The sequence below is a fragment of the Emys orbicularis genome, chromosome 1, assembly GCF_028017835.1.
Source record: "Emys orbicularis isolate rEmyOrb1 chromosome 1, rEmyOrb1.hap1, whole genome shotgun sequence".
In the NCBI taxonomy this organism is placed as follows: Eukaryota; Metazoa; Chordata; order Testudines; family Emydidae; genus Emys; species Emys orbicularis.
This window is the reverse complement of record NC_088683.1, coordinates 28,178,094-28,197,807: the sequence shown is the minus strand read 5'-3', so window position 1 is coordinate 28,197,807 and position 19,714 is coordinate 28,178,094. Positions and strand designations below refer to the sequence as shown.

Below are 19,714 nucleotides of genomic sequence, written 5' to 3'. Positions count from 1 at the left end.
ATTTCAATAGGGGAAATGAGATACAAGCTGCTGGGGAAACAAGATACAAGCTTTTGCAGCTTGTCTATTGTGTCCTCCCTAGGGCCAGAATCTGCCACCCTTACCTATCTTGAGTAGTACCTTTACTACACAAGTAGTCCACTTGGGCAAAGTTTCAGTCCCTTGTGATTACTCAGAGTAAGGTGGTATTCAGCAGTGGTGTGTGTGCCAGAGTCTGTTCCTAAGATAGCTGACACACGCTCCTGTGCCTGATGGGCAAGATTCTTATCTCATTGGCAACAGAGTCACTCCAATGAGACCAGTAGGTCTGATTCCCATCTGACACAGGTGTGAATCATTCATTGAGGTCACTCATGTTACTCCAGATTAACTGCTCAAAAACATTGCTAATGCAGTTATGATTGCCAGGCCCCAGGCCCCTTCAGAATGTTAAATTCAGCTACACTCAAACCTCTGAAAACCAGGAAACACAAAGTTAAAATATACCCCACTTTGGCAATGCTACCTGAACTGTGCCCCCTGGCACTGTCAATAGCTATTGGGAATAGTTCAGTAAGGGTGGTGCCATAATAAGTAGACATGAAGAGGATTATGAGCTGGTGTGAATGTTTGTATTGTGTTCCAGATTTGAATTGCAGCATTTATCTCCATGCTGCCTTCACTGTGGTGGGTGTACCTGTGCTAAAGGTGGAGGGATCAGTTGGGGTCGGTTAGCAGAGCAGTCATTGTGATTGAGGAGAAGCACGTGTAACTTGAGGGATCAAGTATGCCTCATTTCAGCACTGAATTCTGTAGGTTGTCTCAGTGCAGGTGCATAAGAGTGTCTGCTTGCCTTGGGCACTGTCAGCAGTCTAGCGGAATACATGGCAATGGTCTCCAGGGCTTAGTGAGGAGTAAAGTGAAGGCAATTTCTCAGAAGGAATCCTCAAGGAAGGATGAAATGGTGGTAATATTTTGCAAGTCTGGGGTGGCATGTGTGGAGTAGGCGGAGTGTTCGGGTGTAGGCCAGGTGTAGGCAGCTCCTGTGCACTATGCCTGATCTAAGCCTGAGTTTTGCCATAGCAAAGAGAAGTACTTAGACTTAGTCCTACGGTGCTCATGCGTTTAATTCCCAAAGTATTCTGTAGCATCTGTAAAGGTAGAGTGCTAGTATATGTGTTACTGGCACGTTTGCTGGTTTTCAGAGGTTTACGTTTCTGTTATCTCAGTTCTTCACTTCCTGGTTTTCAGAGGTTTGAGTGTAACTCAACTAGACATTCTGAAAGAGCATGAGGCACCACCAGCCAAACTAAACTCTGCATTAACAAAGTTTTGGGACAGCCAATTTTCTTGTATTTTAAACAATAATTTCTCAGCATCCTTATGTTCTACTGCCCCAGCTCTCCCCTGCCACTGCCTCTGGATCTGTGGCAATGATTAAACCAGCCACAGAAAACACTGGATGCATGTCAGTCTCTTCACTACCCCAGCATCATCACCTTGCCTCCTCTCTCTCTTTGCCTATCCAGGAAAGCCTGCTCCTCCCATGCTACCTCTCCTTTCCCAAGAAGGGCAGACTTTGGCGGAAGCCCCACAGGTTGAGGAGCTGGGCAGAGGATTCAGGAACAGTGTGCAGGGATTGACATGGAGTCAGTGGAACCATGTTTTGTAGGAGGGAAAGAAATGGAGGGTATGGATGTTGGGAGCTGAGCTGAAGCCCCCCTACACCTCTCATGCACACCTCTGACCTCCTCTTTTCTTCTTCACACTCTCCTCTGACCTTCCCTTTTGCCATAGAAGCAGCAGCATCAAGGGAAAGCATGAGACTGGAGGCAGCATGGGGAGGGAGAGGAGTTCTGAGTTCCTTCCCTTGAACAGGGAGCAGTGAAGGGAAGGGGAATCACTGAGCCCCCTCCTTTGACCTGGTGGAGCACCTATAGGGAGGAATTATTGAGGGATGGGGGGGAATTTGTAGGAAAGTGGGGCAGGAACTGAGCAAGGCACACATGACGCCACTTCCTCTCCTCTCTAAGTATGTCATTGGAGGGGAAGGTGCTCAACTTTTCCCCCTTACAGTTCTGCTCCATCAATGCTTCTGAGTTACCAGAAAACAATCCTTTATTTGTCGAGGGATCTTAGAAAAATTATACTTTTGGAAACTCATTTCTCTGTCCAAGAGCTAGCCATTGACTGGGTTTTTCAAAAACATAACAACAAAAACTATTACCATAGTACCTAGGAGACCTAGTCATGGACCAAGTGTACGAGATAAACTACAAACACAGAACAGACAATCCCAGCCCCAAGGAGTTTATAATCTAAGCACAAGACAAGATAACAGATGGATACAGACAGAAGGGGGGAAACAAGAAGTCACCATGGTAGGCAGTAGTCACAGTATACCAACAGCCTAACCGTTGTCAAGGTTTTTTGTAGGCATCACGGCAAAGGGAAGTTTTGAGGAGGGATTTGAAAGTGGATAATCAGGTATCTTTGCAGATGTTTATGGGAAGCTCCTTATCTGTTACCCTTTCACAGAAGTGAGCCTCTCAGCCCACCTGCGTAGGTCCCCAGGTCCAGTGCTGACCACCAATATATCCCAGAAGCATAGACACACTCTCTCCCAGAATCCCACTCAAGACATGAGCCTTCTGGGTTATAGTTTAACTCTCTCAGGAAGCATGCGATAGGTAGAGTACTTAACACAGAGACACTGTTAGTCACGCAAAAATGCACTGATCCATACAAAAATAATAAACCTTACAAGCATTGCCCCTCACACTAGCCCGTCCTTCCCTTGGGAGTCCTTGAAGGACCATCAGTATTCACGTAGGCAGGGTCCCCCCATCCCCTTTACCTCATCCAGCTCCTGCAGAAGCTTCCCACATCTCAAGCTGGTGAAAATTGTCCAAAAAGAGAGCACAAATGGAGCAGTTTCTGCCTCTTATAAAATTCCACTCCCTCAGTCAAGTGACTCCCTGGTCAGCCTCCACAAGTGACCAGAGAATCCTACCTAGTGATTTCATTGTTAGGTGATGTCTCCCCTGCCAGCCTTTTGTCTAGAAAGATTTCAGTGGAAGACAATCCAGATTTAACGACCCCCTATTGTCAGTCCTGTACCACTACCCTGTTGGAATTTCAGTCCAACATGAAGGTAAAGAGGTAACAAAGAAGGTAAAGAACCCCACATCCAAAATGGAGTCTGCAGTCTGACACAGATGCATATAAAAAGCCCCTAATATCTCACAATTCATAAGACGTACCAACAAATTCCCCAAATCTTCACTGGTGTAACTTAGATCAAAATCTATCCCTTTGTTTCCTGTTCACACCCAGGTGCTCACATACTATGGTGATGAGCACAGTGTAAGACTAGAATAGAATGGCTGTGTGCTGTTGACTTCCAGGAGCTGCTAGAGGGATAGTGGCTGCATAACTTTACAGCTCCCTTCCCCACCTCCTAAAATCCGTAACCATCAGCTTCCCCCCCCACCCCCCACCCCCCGCCATTTTATATTCATGAGATATTTTTCTACAACTCTGTTCTTTTATTGTAATATCATTATGGATGCTTCTCCATCTCCAGACTTTCTACAAAATCCTAAAAAACAGAAGCTGTCAGTCCTCTGACCAGGGAAAGGCTAGTCCTCTGAGACTAGATGAAATTATGGACTGGCCACAACAGTGTGGTCACTTAAGATTGGGATCTTGAGAAAAATATTTGAAGATAAAACTGAGATAAAAAATATTACTAGCACACATGAAGCTAATTTGCAAGGATTAGCATCAGGACTAGAGGAAGCCGAGAACAGAATCTTCTTACTACAAAACACAGTGATTACTATACATATAACCTCAGAGCAACAGGAAATGACTATTAAAGCACTGCAGGAGAAGGTTAATGATCTTGAGGGAAGATCAAGAAGAAACAATCTGAAAATTGTAGGTCTCCCAGAGGGGTTGGAGAAAGGGAGGTGTGTGCAATTTTTATGCACCATTCTGTGGGTGCTGTCAGTCTCTCCCTTCTGATCAGAACTTAGATATTGAGAGAGCCCACTGCTCCCTTGCCCCAAAAGCCTTTCCAAACGCAAAGCCTTGGCCATAATTGTAAGATTTTTAAAATACAATATTAAGAAACTCATTCTTAAAAAACCCAGTGAACTTAAAAACCTAACATGGAAGGAACACAGGCTGATGATTTTTGCAGATTTTTTACACCAAGAACATGATGGACAGGTGGGACAAATTCATTACATCAAGAGCCCTATCAAAGGGTTGAGCCCTATCAAACAAACTACTCTGTTTACTTCCCTGCTACTTTCAAAGTGAAAAAAGAAGGCAAGATGCTTAGTTTTATGACAGCAGAAGAAGCTGGCAGGTATTTGATCTCACTACAGTAAAAGCCCCCCGCAGAAGACATAGACAGGATGCATTAAAACAACTCTACCAGATCAGTCACTGCAATGTTGGAAGTCAATTCTCAGTCTAGCAACCAACTGTACAGGGCAAATCCACCATTTTGTCTCCTCCCTACCCCTTAGTTTCATTTCTTTGAACTTCCCTGGTTTCACCTTCAGAGGGAGCTAGCTGGGGAGAAGGATCTCATCTTGACCCTCCATCCAGACTCAGGAAGCAGCCATAAGCTCTGGGGCTCAAGCACCCATCAAAAAAATAGGGAGTGGCCAGCACCCCCAGGACTGGATTAATCTTTTGTGGGTCCTGGTGCCCGGACCATGGCCCCACTCCCTGCTCTGCCCTGAGGCCCCGCTCGCCACTCCACCCTGAGGCCCGCCCCTACTCAGCCTCTTCTCCCCCATGCTCCACCTTGAGGCCCCACCCCCATTTGGCCTCTTCCCCCCGAAGCCCCGTTCACTGCTAACACGGTGGGGCAGGAGTGGAGAGGAGCACCCACTGGCAGAAACAAAAGTCAGCACCTGTGCACCCATGGATCGGCAAGGTTCACCAGAGAAGTGTGATTTTTGTTTTCTATCTGAGGCATTCTCCCTCCTGGTATCTTTTCCAACCCCTCCACCGCCTTTTTCTTTAATCTAACACTCCTCCTCCCACTGATTTTACTTCGTTTCATACCCATCTAATTTCCTAGATTTCCGGTTTTTCTGGAAATATTCAGTCAATTTGCCCTAAATGTGCACTTATAAGAGATACCAGATCTAAACATTGTAATGAAGAAGCTTTTCAATTCCCCAACTATAAAGAAATCTGATCTTCTAAAATCCTATCCACAAATAATTATTCTGGTTATGAGTCACGAAAATTCCTGAGAATGTGTTAGTATGATACTGTTAATTGTTTTTTTCAATAATAGTTCAGGTTCTTTAGTTTTTATTTTTGTTCAGTTAGTTGAAAAAAATGTTATGCTGATTTACATTGCTGATCTAACTATGGGGCAGTACACTCACCCTATAATCCAGCATGGACAAGGCTCTGGTAGGAGGGAGGTGAAATTTCGGCAGAATTGTTCTGCTAGTGAACCCTTATTTGCAAATAACTTTATTCCAATATAACTGAATTATTTAAACAATTTGTACATCTTTCTCATATCTCCACCGTAGACTTGCTCTTAAGTTGAGATGCTAGCCATCTTCCTCCTTTTTTGTTGTGAATAGTGCAGAAACCATGGCCTCCCTTGGCATAAGACTATTTCCTCTTTATAAACTTAATGGCATAAGACTATTTCCTCTTTATAAACTCTAGGTATATCCCAGTTGGGTATTTTGGGGGAAGAAAGTGATGAGGCCATCCCCTTGCAAGTTTCCTAGACATTCGATCCTATTTCAGTTTGGGTAACAGATATGTATATTTTAAGTAATCCTTGGTCAATTTTGATCATTTCTGTTTCTCATGTTATACCTATCTTCTACCTTTCCTGGTCTGCCTTCCTCTGTTCCCTTTCGACTCCCCTTCATAACTCAGTGCAGTGAGGGGGTCCCAGATATACCTTTACTAAATCTGGAACTAACAATGGCCCAAGCAATGACACTATTCAGGTGCCTGATAAAGAGATATTTTACCTCAGCACTCCTTATTGCTAATATTATAAATTTTGTTTCCTGGAACATCGAAGGGGTGAGTCAACAAATAAAAAGAAAAAGTATTATCACTCATCTAAAAATACTGAAAGCAGATGTTCTCTTCCTACAGGAAACTCATCTTAATGACTTGGAGGCAGAGAAATTTAGGAAGGAGTGGATGGAGAAAGGTGTGTTTAACAATTTCTCCTCCTCCCCACCAAAGACGTAACAATAGTGTTTCACAAGAGACTCAATTTCACAAATTCTAGATGTAAATTAAGATGAGGAAGGTAGATTTTTGCTGGAGAATGCTAAGATCTTTGACTTTATGTATACACTAACTAAATGTATATAGACCCAACAAAGATGATCCAAGTTTTTTTAACATTTTTTTTCCAAATTAATATCCCACTATGATCAATCCTCATAGCAGGAGATTTAATGAGGTGTTGCTTTTTAGATAAGTCAGGCCAAGCCCCATGTGCACAATCACATGCAAGAAACATTATTAAAGGTTATATGGAAGAATCAGGGTTGAAAGATGTATGGTGGTTGCAGACCCCTACAATGAGGGATTTTACATTTTTTTCCTCCCCACATTACTATTGATGAATAGATTTCTTCCTGATTTCTTACAAATCTGGTGGACTTGGTGCTTAATAATGAAATTGTCTATCATGGTCTCTGACCATTTGTAATGCTGACACATTCCAGTTATCAGCAGGCAGGATTGAACCTGGGACCTCTGGAGCTAAATGCATGACCCTCTACTGCATGAGCTAAAAGCCACATGACTCTCAGTTAAGGCTGTAGCAGCCTCATCAATCTCTAAGTGGTCTCAGTGCCACTAAAGGGGGACAGAGCACCACACCCAGGAAGAATGTGAGTTACACATGCACCAGTGATACTACAATTCCCCCCCCCCACCCTTAGACAAATTGGATCTGTAAAAGGTCAAGACTGAACTCCTCTGTGTTGAAAGATAAACATTTTCAGAACTATGCCACAGAAGAAATTCAGGTTTTCTTTTAAACAAATGACACACTAGGGATATCCCAATTCACCCTATTGGATACACTAAAAGCCTTTGTTAGGTGCAGGGTCATTTCCTACTCAGTGTGTAGGAAGAGGGCTAGCCAGGCTCAGCTCCTGGAGTTAACCAAACAATTTAAAGCTATGGATTTAGAATGTGCACACTACCCCTCCCAAGAAAATCTTTAAAAAATTAATCAATCTTTGGCATGATTAAATAGGCTGACTTCAGCACAAGCAGAATTTGCCCTTTTTAGACTCAAACAAAGGTACAGGGAGTCGAGGGAGAGAACGGGGAAAATTCTTACAAACAGATTCATAGTGGGAGGTCAAAGGTCCCAAAAAGCATCACCCAAATCAGAACAAGGGAAGTTTATTAGTAGTCAAAAGGAGATCAATGATCAATTTTTGAAATTTTACCAAGCTATTTACAATAATGATTCCCCACCTAAAGAACTGAATAATTTTGTTAAAATTCTTAACCTCTCACAAATCTCAGAAAAGCAGGACACCAAGCTGGCCTCTCCCTTGCAATCAGAAGAAATAATCAATTTCTTGGAGGAAATGAGTCCAGGAAGACCCCCAGCTCTAATGGCCTACCAATAGAATTGTATCAAACTTTAAAAGAAATTCTGGCCCCTAAACGGTTTTCATTTATGAAGATGCCTTAAAGAAAGGTAGGTTACCTCCTATTCTGAGGGAAACCCTAATTTCTGTACTAAAACTGGGTAAGGATGCACAAAAGTGTAACAGCTATAGCCCCATCGCTTTAATCAATACTGATATAAAAATTCTCTCAAAAATATTGGCCAAAAAACTTGAAAAAGTAATAAGTAATATGGTTCACCCCTACTAGGTGGGATTTATTTTGAAAAGGTATGGTTCAGATAACACCCATCAGCTGATTAATGTTATGGCATTCCATCAAAACTCTGGCAATTTCCATACAATGATTTCAATTGATGCAGCAAGAACTTTTGACAGAGTGAATTGCAGATACACCTCTACCCCGATATAACGCGACCCGATATAACACGAATTCGGAGATAACGCGGTAAAGCAGAGCTCTGGGGGGGCGGGGCTGCTCACTCCGGCGGATCAAAGCAAGTTCAATATAATGCGGTTTCACCTATAACGCGGTACGATTTTTTTGGCTCCCGAGGACAGTGTTATATCAGGGTAGAGGTGTATCTGTTTCTTACCCTGGATAAAATGTGGGTTGGGGAAATCCTTAATTTCATGGATAAAGTTGTTACGTTCCAATCCTACCTCTTATATCCTAACAAACAATAGGTAACTTTGGTAAATTCTCTGGCTGCAAGTTAAATTGGGATAAGTAGGAAACAATGAAGATCTCATTGAGTTTAGCTGGAAGTGGCTCTCCTGGACTCGGATTACTACCAGTTCCCTGAACGAACAATTACCAGCTATTATGGCAGCCAAAAATACTTGGTGTAACATTTAAAAATCTACTTTAATTTAAAAATCACCCCCTTCTATATAGTGAGGCCTCTATCTAGGATAATTTGAAACTCTATATAGCAGGCAACATATTCATCTGGCCAGATTGGATCAGGAAAGGGATTTTGACCATCAGTCAATTTATTGAAAATAACTTCCTCTCTTTTACAAATATTAAAAGAAAGGTTCAATCTAGAAAATAAGAAGGAGTGGCAATATATCCAGCCTAAAGATGCCATCTCCCATCTGTTTGGCCCAATGCCTGCACTGGCTTGACCCACCTGAATTGCTTTCATTTCTCCAAATATTACTCAGGTTGCCAAGACCTATGACATTATATGCAAACTTAGCCAACAAATTTAAATTAAACACAGATTCCCTAAAAAATGGGAACAGGAACTAGGACAATTATTCTCTGTTAACCAATGGAAACAAATTTTAGCCAGTGCACCAAACCGTTTCTTGGACCTCCATTTAAGATTAACCCAATAGAATATCATATGGAGGATGCATTGGATCCATCCCCAAATCTTCAAAACAGCTGCTAAGTTAAATAAGTGTTGGCACTGTGATTCAGCAGGTGCTAACTTAACCTGGATGGTCTGGGAATGCTCTTATACCTGTATGTTTTGGAAATAACGTAATTGCAGAGTTAATGTTTTCCAATCAAATACAATTGTGTTACAAACTAAACATATTTTTAAACATAATGGATGTTTAAAAACCTGAGCCGGCTTTTGTAGGTGACAAATCTGAGGAATTGTCACAGATTGAAGTGTCACTAGAGGAGATTTTGGAATTAATTGATAAACTTAACAGTAACAAGTCACCGGGACCAGATGGCATTCACCCAAGAGTTCTGAAAGAACTCAAATGTGAAGTTGCGGAACTATTAACTATGGTTTGTAACCTGTCCTTTAAATGGGCTTCTGTACCCAATGACTGGAAGATAGCTAATTTAACACCAATATTTAAAATGGGCTCTAGAGGTGATCCTGGCAATTACAGACCAGTAAGTCTAACATCAGTACCGGGCAAATTAATTGAAACAATAGTAAAGAATAAAATTGTCAGACACATAGAAGAACATAAATTGTTGGGCAAAAGTCAACATGGTTTCTGTAAAGGGAAATCGTGTCTTACTAATCTATTAGAGTTCTTTGAAGGGGTCAACATACATGTGGACAAGGGGGGTCCAGTGGACATAGTGTACTTAGATTTCCAGAAAGCCTTTGACAAGGTCCCTCACCAAAGGCTCTTACGTAAACTAAGTTGTCATGGGATAAAAGGGAAGGTCCTTTCATGGATTGAGAACTGGTTAAAAGACAGGGAACAAAGGATAGGAATAAATGGTAAATTCTCAGAATGGAGAGGGGTAAATAGTGGTGTCCCCCAAGGGTCAGTCCTAGGACCAATCCTATTCAACTTATTCGTAAATGATCTGGACAAAGCAGTAAAAAGTGAGGTGGCAAAGTTTGCAGATGATACTAAACTGCTCAAGATAGTTAAGACCAAAGCAGACTGTGAAGAACTTCAAAAAGATCTCACAAAGTGAGTTAGATTACAGAAACCCCCTTGGGGCTGCCAACTGATGTGCCAAGACTACTTCTGCCTCTGCTTTCCCTGCCAGCTTGGGACTCCAGCACCCTGTCTTGTTGAGCCAGACATGCCCGTCTGAAAGCAACTTAAGAAGTGTTCCTGTTTTTAGCACTCAGATGCCCAATGGGGTCCAAACCCCAAATAAATCCATTTTACCCTGTATAAAGCTTATACAGGGTAAACTCATAAATTCATAAATTGTTTGCCCTCTATAACACTGATAGAGAGGTATGCACAGCTGTTTGCCCCCTCCCCCACAGGTATTAATACATACTCTGGGTTAATTAATAATTAAAAAGTGATTTTATTAAATACAGAAAGTAGGATTTAAGTGGTTCCAAGTAGTAACAGACAGAACAAAGTGAATTACCAGGTAAAATAAAATGAAACACGCAAGTCTGAGGCTAATACAGTAAACTGAGTACAGATAAAAACCTCACCTTTAGAGGAATTCCAGTAAGCTTCCTTTTACAGACTAGTCTCCTTCTAGTCTAGGTCCAGCAATCACTCACACCCCCTGTCGTTACTGTCCTTTGTTCCAGTTTCTTTCAGGTATCCTTGGGGGTGGAGAGGCTATCTCTTTAGCCAGCTGAAGACAAAATGGAGGGGTCTCCCACCGCCTTAAATAGACTTTCTCTTGTGGGTGGAGACCCTCTCCTCTCTCCTATGCAAAGTCCAGCTCCGAGATGGAGTTTTGGAGTCACATGGGCAAATCACATGTCCATGCATGACTCAGTTTTTACAGGCAGCAGCCATTGCTTACCTGCTACCTTGAACGTCCTCTTGTAAACTTCTTATGTGGATTAGAGCCTTCTAAGATCCATTGTCCCTTAAGTGCCCAGTCAGGGCACTTAATTTGCACATTCCTTTCTCAAGAAGCTGACCAAATGCTTTACAAAGGCTACTTAAAAATCAAGCAAGTACACAGCCAATATTCATAACTTTGAATACAAAAATGATACATGCATACAAATAGGATTAATAGATTCAGTAGATCATAACCTTTACAGAGACAGGTTACATGGCATATGTAGCATAAAACATATTCCAGTTATGTCATATATACATTCATAAGCATATTCCCATAAAGCCTTATGGGGAGCACCGTCACAATATGTAATTAAATGTTTCAAGTATAGCTAAGTCTAGGTTGTAAATGGTTAATATGTTATGAGAAGTTTATGTATTATGACAAATTTATGTATAGTTTGTTTTTCTGTGTATATGTTTTAAAAATGTAATAAACATTTATAGAAAAAATAGTTTTGTACCTTCTTTTAGCTTCCTCCTGCACTTGAAACAGCCTCTCCTTTCTAGCTCATTAGGTATCCCTTATCTGTCTTTCAAAACCCATTTCTTCCATGAGTCCCTCTTTCTATGGGCTCCATGCCCTCTTACACCTATTGCTCTCTGTTTGTTTGTTTGAGCTAATTGTAAATTCTGGTGCAGGGCCTGTGCCTTAGACTGTGGCTTATAAAGCAACATGTTCCTTTATAATCAGATATTCAGTGGTTGCTGTTAAAATGTCAAAATTTGTAAGAGATACCATATGGTTACCACAATTATTTTCTATTCTAAGCAGAGGCTGAAACTGTAAAATGTCAGATCCCACCATGTAAAATCTGTTGGCAAATTCTGACTTTAATGGTGTCCATTGTAAATAATTCATAGTAAAATCAATTTGGTTTTCCTAGAACATTATGTAACATTCCAGTAAAGTACCATTAGATTTTTAATGAATGTTTATTTCTCTTCATTTTCTCATGTATTTTGGACAGGATTATCTTGATTTATTCTTGAACTCCATGCTCATTAAAACTATTTTCTATTGTGCACAGAAAATCTATGGACATGTTAGGACATGGGTGTAACTATATCCCATCTGGTAAATCACTTTGATCAGAGAAACCTCCACTGGCTTGATATCGATCTGATTCTGTATCTTGATGTTCTACAGAGCCCCTTCCAATGCCAGCACCGTCATCCACATCCTGTACCTTCCTGAAGATGCCAAAGGAGAGAATGTTCAGTTTCAGTGGAAACAGGAGTATGTACATGCTGGCGAAGTGTATGAAGCCTGCTGGGCATTGGACAACATTCTGATCATAAATGCTGCTCACAGACAAATTGTCTTAGAAGATAATCTTGATCCTGTGGACACTGGCAACTGGCTTTTCTTCCCTGGGGCCACAGTTAAGGTTTGCTTAATTTTGTTTTGTACTTTAAAAAAATTAATGCATGTAGTAATAGAAAAATCACTTTCAGGCAAATTCTGATTGAAGAAGTGTATTTTGAGCTACCACCACCCCTTGCAGAATTTGGCTCTTTTTTTTCTTTAATCCTCTTTGAAGTAGCATTTGACCTCTTGTCCATCTCATCTAACTCAAACTTTTCTGCAATTTACCAAAATTAAACAGGGGTTTGTAACAGTTGTCATGTCAAAGATCATGTAGCAGAAAACATATAACTATTTCCTTTTAGCAAAACAGTACAGAACTGTTGAAATGAATGCAAGTCTCTCCACTAAGTGTTTTCCAGTCATTGTATTTGTCAGCCGAAGTGTAGTATTGCTGCCAATTATACCTGCTCCATCACCTACCCATGCAATTCCCTTCAGTTTTATATCATTATGACAGAAATGATGATGGTGAAGATGAATGTGACATCTCTCATAGAATCATTGTAAACAATATTTCTTGAAGTCAGTGAACTTCTAACAAAAATACTCAATTTACACAAATTTATAGTCCCCTCCCCCGAATTTTCCTAAATGTGACTTAGGTGAGCATAATGTATCCATTGCAATATACATACAGATGTAGTGGGTGCAAGCTACTCCATAAACATATGGCATGAAGAACAGATGTCTATATCTTCTGTTCTAAAAATACCGACTTCTGCCACTGGAATTAAATGAGAATCTCCATTAGCTGTCAAGTTTTATTCTCTGTGACAACCTCCTAGAGGGTGACATAATTACAAGGATTTCAGCAGGTCTGATGCCATCCAGGACAGGGCACTTGTACAAAAATCCTGAAATATCTCATCATATTTATAGAAATATTTGTGGTGTACACCAAGAGTGCTATCTACTGAATCATCATCAATACTTCCTGTAGCACCAAATAGCTCCTCAGAAATCTTCCATTCCCATCATGAGCCTGCTTAGTGTATGAGATCTGCCAAGATCAGAGCACCTGATAGAAAGGCTGCAGGCTGTTTGGTAGATACATGAGCATGCTCTCCAATGGCCTGATTCTACAACCCCTCCATGCACAGAACTCCCATTGACTTCAATGAGATCTCTTTGTGTGGAAAGCTGATAGAATCCTCCCCTTCATGCTGCAAAATATACGAAAGCTTGAATAGCAAATGACTTGCTGTTAACATCTTATTGCTCATTCACAAAAAAGCAGTTGTGTCGTCAAAGTTCACTAATGATATTGGTAGTGTTTTGGCAAGTGCACAGGAAACAGATGTGGAATTCAGGGCAGGGAGGTAGTGTTTATGGCTTCATTCTTTCCCCCCCATAATAAGACTTGTATGGCCTCTGATAAGCCTTTGTAGAAATAAATGCTGTTTCTACTATACATTGCTATCTACTCATAGTACATGATAAAGTGCAATCATCTTTTTTGCTTCAGTAAAGTAATTTACATTAAATTGAAAAATTCTGCATATGGGATTTTGGAATGTAATCCTGTGCTGCTTGTTTAGTGTATTTAGTCAAGTCATTTCCTATAGTGGTTTTTATCTTTATTGTGCTTTCAATTTCATCAGTGATGTTTAAGAATACATAACCCCAGTTCACCAGTTAAGAAGATGTTGAAGTAAAGGAAGGACTGATGTGCGTCAGATACTGCTCCTATCAGCTGACAGGGACTAGTGTTTTTTAAGTCCAGTGGCCAGATTGTAATGCCCTCACTGATGTTGAATAGTACCTCACTCCATAAGAAGTCTCACTGAAGACAACTGCTCAAGAGTATGGGTATCAGAGTCAGGCAACAAGATTTCTATTTAAGAATACAGTTAATTTTCTTTTATCAGGAGCTAAAGATTCCTTTTCACATATCAATTTAAGCAGTTGCAAAGTTTCTGTTTAAAGGAATTGAACATGGAAAAGATGTGGCCCATAGGCGTAGGATTTTAGAAGGGGAAAAAAGAGCAAAAAAAAATAACAGTTGGATGCACACTATCAGTAATTTTTGTTGCAAAAACTCATCACTTACTATACCTGAAAGAGACATTTAACCAGCACATACATATTTAGCAAGCAGCGCTATATGTTGTTGTTGTTTTTAAATTACACTTGTGTAGCACCAGCACACAACTATGGTTAAACTTCATGCAAAAACTGGGTAATTTAGCAAATGAAAAGTTATATATCATAGAATCATAGGACTGGAAGGGACCTCGAGAGGTCATCTAGTCCAGCCACCTGCACTCATGGCAAGACTAAGTATTATCTAGACCATCCCTGACAGGTGTTTGTCTAACCTGCTCTTAAAAAGCTCCAATAATGGAGATTCCACAACCTCCCTGGGCAATTTATTCCAGTGCTTAACCACCCTGACAGTTAGGAAGTTTTTCCTAATGTCCAACCTAAACCACCCTTGCTGCAATTTAAGCCCATTGCTTCTTATCTTATCCTCAGAAGTTAAAGAGAACATTTTTTCTCCACCCTCCTTGTAACAACCTTTTATGTACTTCAAAACTATTATCATGTCCCCTCTCAGTCTTCTCTTCTCCAGACTAAACAAATCCAATTTTTTCAATCACCTTTAATCATTTTTGTTGCTTCTCTGAACTTTCTCCAATTTGTCCACATCTTTCCTGAAATGTAGTGCCCAGAACTGGACCCAATACTCCACTTGAGGCCTAATCAACATGGAGTAGAGCGGAAGAATTATTTCTCGTGTCTTGCTTACAACACCCCTGCTAATACATCCCAGTATGATGTTTCCTTTTTTTGCAATAGTGTTAAACTGTTTACTCATATTTAGCTTGTGATTTACTCTCACCCCCAGATCCCTTTCCGCAGTACTCCTTCCTAGGCAGTCATTTCCAATTTTGTATGTGTGCAATTGATTATTCCTTCCTAAATGGAGTACTTTTCATCTGTCCTTATTGAATTTCATCCTATTTATTTCAGATCATTTCTCCAGTTTGTCCAGATCACTTTGAATTTTAATCCTATCCTCCAAAGCACTTGCAACTCCTCCCAGCGTGGTCTGCAAATTTTATGAGTGTATTCTCTGTGCCATTATCTAAATCATTGATGACGATATTGAACAGAACGGACCCAGAATTGATCCCTGTGGGACCCCACTCGATATGCCCTTCCAGCTTGACTGTGAACCTCTGATAACTACTCTCTGGGAATGGTTTTCCAACCAGTTATGTACCCACCTTAAAGTACCTCCATCTAGGTTGTATTTCCCTAGTTTGTTTAAGAGGAGGTCATGAGAGACAGTATCAAAAGCCTTACTAAAGTCACGATATACCATGTCTACCGCTTCTTCCCTATCCACAAGGCTTGCTGCCCAAATAGCTTTGTTTGACACAATCTGTTCTTGACACATCCATGTTACTTGTCACCTTATTATCTTCTGCAAAGGTGTCTGCAAATTGATTGCCTAATTATTTGCTCCATTATCTTTCCGGGTACTGAAGTTAAGCTGACTGGTTTGTAATTCTCTAGGTTGTCCTTATTTCCCTTTTTATAGATTGACACTATATTTACCCTTTTACAGTCATCTGGAATCTCTCCTGTCTTCCATGACTTTTCAAAGATAATTGCTAATGGCTCAGATATCTCCTTAGTCAGCTCCTTGAGTATTCTAGGATGTATTTCATCAGGCCCTGGTGACTTGAAGACATCTAACTTGTCTAAGTAATTTTTAATTTGTTCTTTCCCTATTTTAGCCTCTGATCCTACCTCATTTTCACTGACATTCACTGTTAGTCGTCCCATCACTACTAACCATTTTGGTGAAAACTAAAACAAAAGAGTCACTTAGCATTTCTGCCATTTCCACATTTTCTGTTATTGTTTTTCACATAATGCTTCTTGTCAAAAATCCCTTTTAAAACCAACATTGCATCTGCCAGAGCAGAGAGTGGATTAGTTCACTAACTTTCCATTTTTCTAAGCCTGTACTCTGTTTTAGGTGATAAATTAAATGAGGGGGTCGGGCGGTCAGAGGGCGGGGAACAGGGGGGTTGAATGGGGGCAAGGGGTCCCGGGGGAGCAGTCAGGAAGAAGGTGGGGTTGGATGGGGTGGCAGGGGGCAGTCAGGGGCAGAGGTTCCAGGGGCGGTCAGGGGACAGGGAGAAGGGGTAGATGGATGGGGCAGGGGTCCCGGGGGGGGGGGGCATCAAGGAACGTGGGGGGTTGGATGGGGCAGGAGTCCCAGGGGGCAGGGGTGGGCCACGACCCCCTTGTGGGGTGAGGAGGGAACCGGTTGTTCAGATTTTGGCAGCTCATCACTGGCTACTTCCTACCTATATGCCCCTTCTGTTTGGGGGATGGCTCCTGTAGTCCAATCAGTCAATAGCTTCACAAACAAACTCCCAAATGAGCAGAGCACTGCAACACCTGCTGCTTTTTAAAGTGGGTGATGGTTGGGGAAGGTGCTGCAGAGGGCCTTACCTGTCCCCTCTCAGGCTCCACCTTCTGTCTGACCTCCTTGGAGAAGGATTCTTCTCCCCTACAGTCTTCCCACCACCCATTGTCTGGGATTCGGAGTACTTTTAACCCACTCCTCCAACTCTAGCATGCTCAGCAGGCTAGTAAGAGCAGGGATACCTGGCCCCAGTGTGGGGTTTGTATACCCCATCACACCCCCTCTCCCTCAGACCCTGAGCTGTGGTGCCATAGAGCTGCTCTGGGTCTCCTCTGTCCCATGAAAATAAATCCACATTTTTATCTTCCACACCTGCACAGTCGGACACCTGGAAGCAATACAGCTGCAGCGAGATTGCATGATGCATGGGTTCTGATTGTTCATGAAGTTCAGCCATTGGATTGGTGCATGGTCAGTTATATGCCCCCATAAGTAATATCACAGGACGTTGGAATTTCACTACCAGGGGCTGCCTCCTCAATTCTGAGTATGCAACCTCCTGTAGGAACAACTTTCTACTGAGGAAAAAGGTGGGATGTTCTTCTCCTCTGAGTTCTGAGCCTGACATTGGATGCATTGGTTTGTAAGACAAACAGCTTTGTGAAATCTAGATGGAACAGTACGGGTTCCTGGCTCAACTGGCTTTTCAGTGTTCTGAATGCCTCATCGCAGTTTGTCATCCAATAGATCCTTTTGGGTGCAGAATTTTTGATCAGATCTGTTAAGGGAGCAGCAAGGGTGGTGAAGTTTGGGATGAATCGCCAATAGGAATGAATGAACTTGCTTCTCAGTGGAAAGGGTGGAGCAGTCCACTAGGGCTTGGACTTTGTCCACTAGAGGGCATAACTGTCACCCTCCCACTGCATATCCCAGGTAGGTGAATTCCTGGGTGGCCAGTCGGCACTTGGCTGGGTTGGCTGTCAATCCTGCCTCCTTAAGAGTACTGTTGTCTGAGCTCATCCTGGAGGTGTTGCGGCCATTCACATGGCTACCCCCTCTGCTCTGGACTGGATAAGAGACCTTAAGATCTAACTGTAGTCGTGCTGTTGCTTTCACTGTTCCACTATTACCATACAAAAGAAGAAGTAGTACTGCTTGTGGCAGAGCTCTGACCTTGTCCCCGAGGGTCCTGCGCTTCTAGGCGGTATATGCTAGCCTCAGTGGCTCTCTGTGACCCTCCACGTAGCCCTTCTCTCTCTAGGGCCAGGGTTACAGTCTACTGAGCCCTTTTTATCATAAGCCAGCAAGGAGATTGGTGAGAGAATTCCCACAGTCTCTGTTGTCCCTAGGGCTTGTTTTAGAACAGTTTAGCCTCCTGTCCTGACAGGGGCCTGACTTCCCCTCCCAGGAGGTGTTCCTGTAGTGGTGGGTTGGGGGGAACCCGGGCCCGCCCTCTACTCCGGGTTCCGGCCCAGGGACCCTAATAGTAGCAGCTGTTGGCAGCCAACCTTTCACTGCCAGAGTTGCTACATTTCCCTGGGCCACTTCCCCACAGCTCTCCTGCTTCTCCCTTACCTTAGGGCTCCCTTATCAATAACTTGAGGGTGTCTTCATTAACCAGTCCTTCAGCCGCACTTGCTCTCCTCTGCCTGACTGGAGTGAGCCCTTTTTATAGTATCAGCGGGGCCTTAATTAGAGTCAGGTGGTCACATTAGCTTAATGGCCTCACCTGACTCTTTGCAGGTTTATTGGAGTCAGGTGTTCTCATTAGCCTGGAGCAGCCCCTGCTCTGGTCAGTCAGGGAACAAAAAACTGTTAATCCAGTGGCCAGTATATCTGCCTTCTGCTATTCTGCTGTACCCAACTGGCCTGGGTCTATCACATGGTGTAAAGTGCCTTATGGTAGGCCCACCATTCACTGTAGATGGCAATATCTTTGATGTAGGGCACTGCACGTGATCCAGACAGCTGCAACACTCTATCCATCAACCGCTGAAAAGTGTCCACAGCCCCATGGAGCCCAAAGAGCATTGTCTTAAATTGATATAATCCAAATGGAGTGAAGAAGGCGGTCTTCTCGTTAGCCTCAGGCATCAAGAGGATCTGCCAATACTCCTTCATTAAGTTGAGGGTGGATATACACTTGTTGCCCCGATGCGAAACAGGCTCCCCCAGTAGAATGTGGTTCGGTCCTTAATTCTCCCAAGGAGACTGGCCCCTTTGGTTGAGGTCGCTCTGCCAGGCCTAGATCCCTCCTTGCCAGTTGAGGGTGGACTTCTGGGCTCCTCTCAAGGTCTTTGTACTTCTTTCTATTGGGTTGGGTGTCCAAGTTCCCCAGGACACCTTCGGCTGGGTTTGAGGCTCCGTAGTGTATGGGCCCTGGGGATGTGCTGAATTGATCTTTGGTGTCTCTACTTTGGACCCATGGGACATCAGATAATTCTCTGCTAGAGCGATGGTCTCTGCCAAAGTTTTGGGACTGTCTCTCACCACCCATTCTCACACCTTTGTGGGGAGGATCTGCATGAACAGCTCCATGATGATCTTCTCCTCCACCTGAACCCCTGTGCATTTCTCTGGCTGGATCTGCCACCAGCAATGTTCCTCCAGACTTTGGGCAATGGCCTGGGGCCTAGCCCCAAACAGGAATTCTCACTGCAGAACCTCTGCTGGTAGGTTTCAGGCGAGATGTTCAGGGCATCAACATTATCTACTTGAGGATAGTGTGAGTACCCTGTTGTGGGATACTCTCCCGGTGTGCATGTCCCCTATGTTGTTAATTATGAAACAGTTTTGTACATACATTGCATGCTTTTCCAAATATTTCTGCCATGTGTGCCCAGGCTTGGTGTGTACAATGAAGATTGACTTCATTCACTCCAATCTAAATTCTTTAAAAATGTGCCAGTTCAAGGGGGGCGGGGATCAAAGTTTGCACTCAGAAAAATACCTTGGAAGTACATCTGTAAATCACAATTCCTTCCTTAATTGAGCAGGCATCTGCCATGTATGACAAAGATATGCCAGTTACAGTGCCACATGTGG

The 19,714-nt window shown here is 42.5% G+C and overlaps 1 protein-coding gene across 3 annotated transcripts in view; it reads left to right on the top strand.

The window, feature by feature from the left end:
* Positions 1-19,714, top strand: part of RELN (reelin) — a 469,941-nt gene that overhangs the window by 256,890 nt on the left and 193,337 nt on the right. For all 3 annotated transcript variants that reach the window (XM_065399319.1, XM_065399303.1, XM_065399311.1), the window contains one exon: positions 12,061-12,301. In XM_065399319.1, the coding sequence (XP_065255391.1) occupies positions 12,061-12,301 (241 nt within the window). The remainder of the gene's footprint in view (positions 1-12,060; positions 12,302-19,714) is intronic.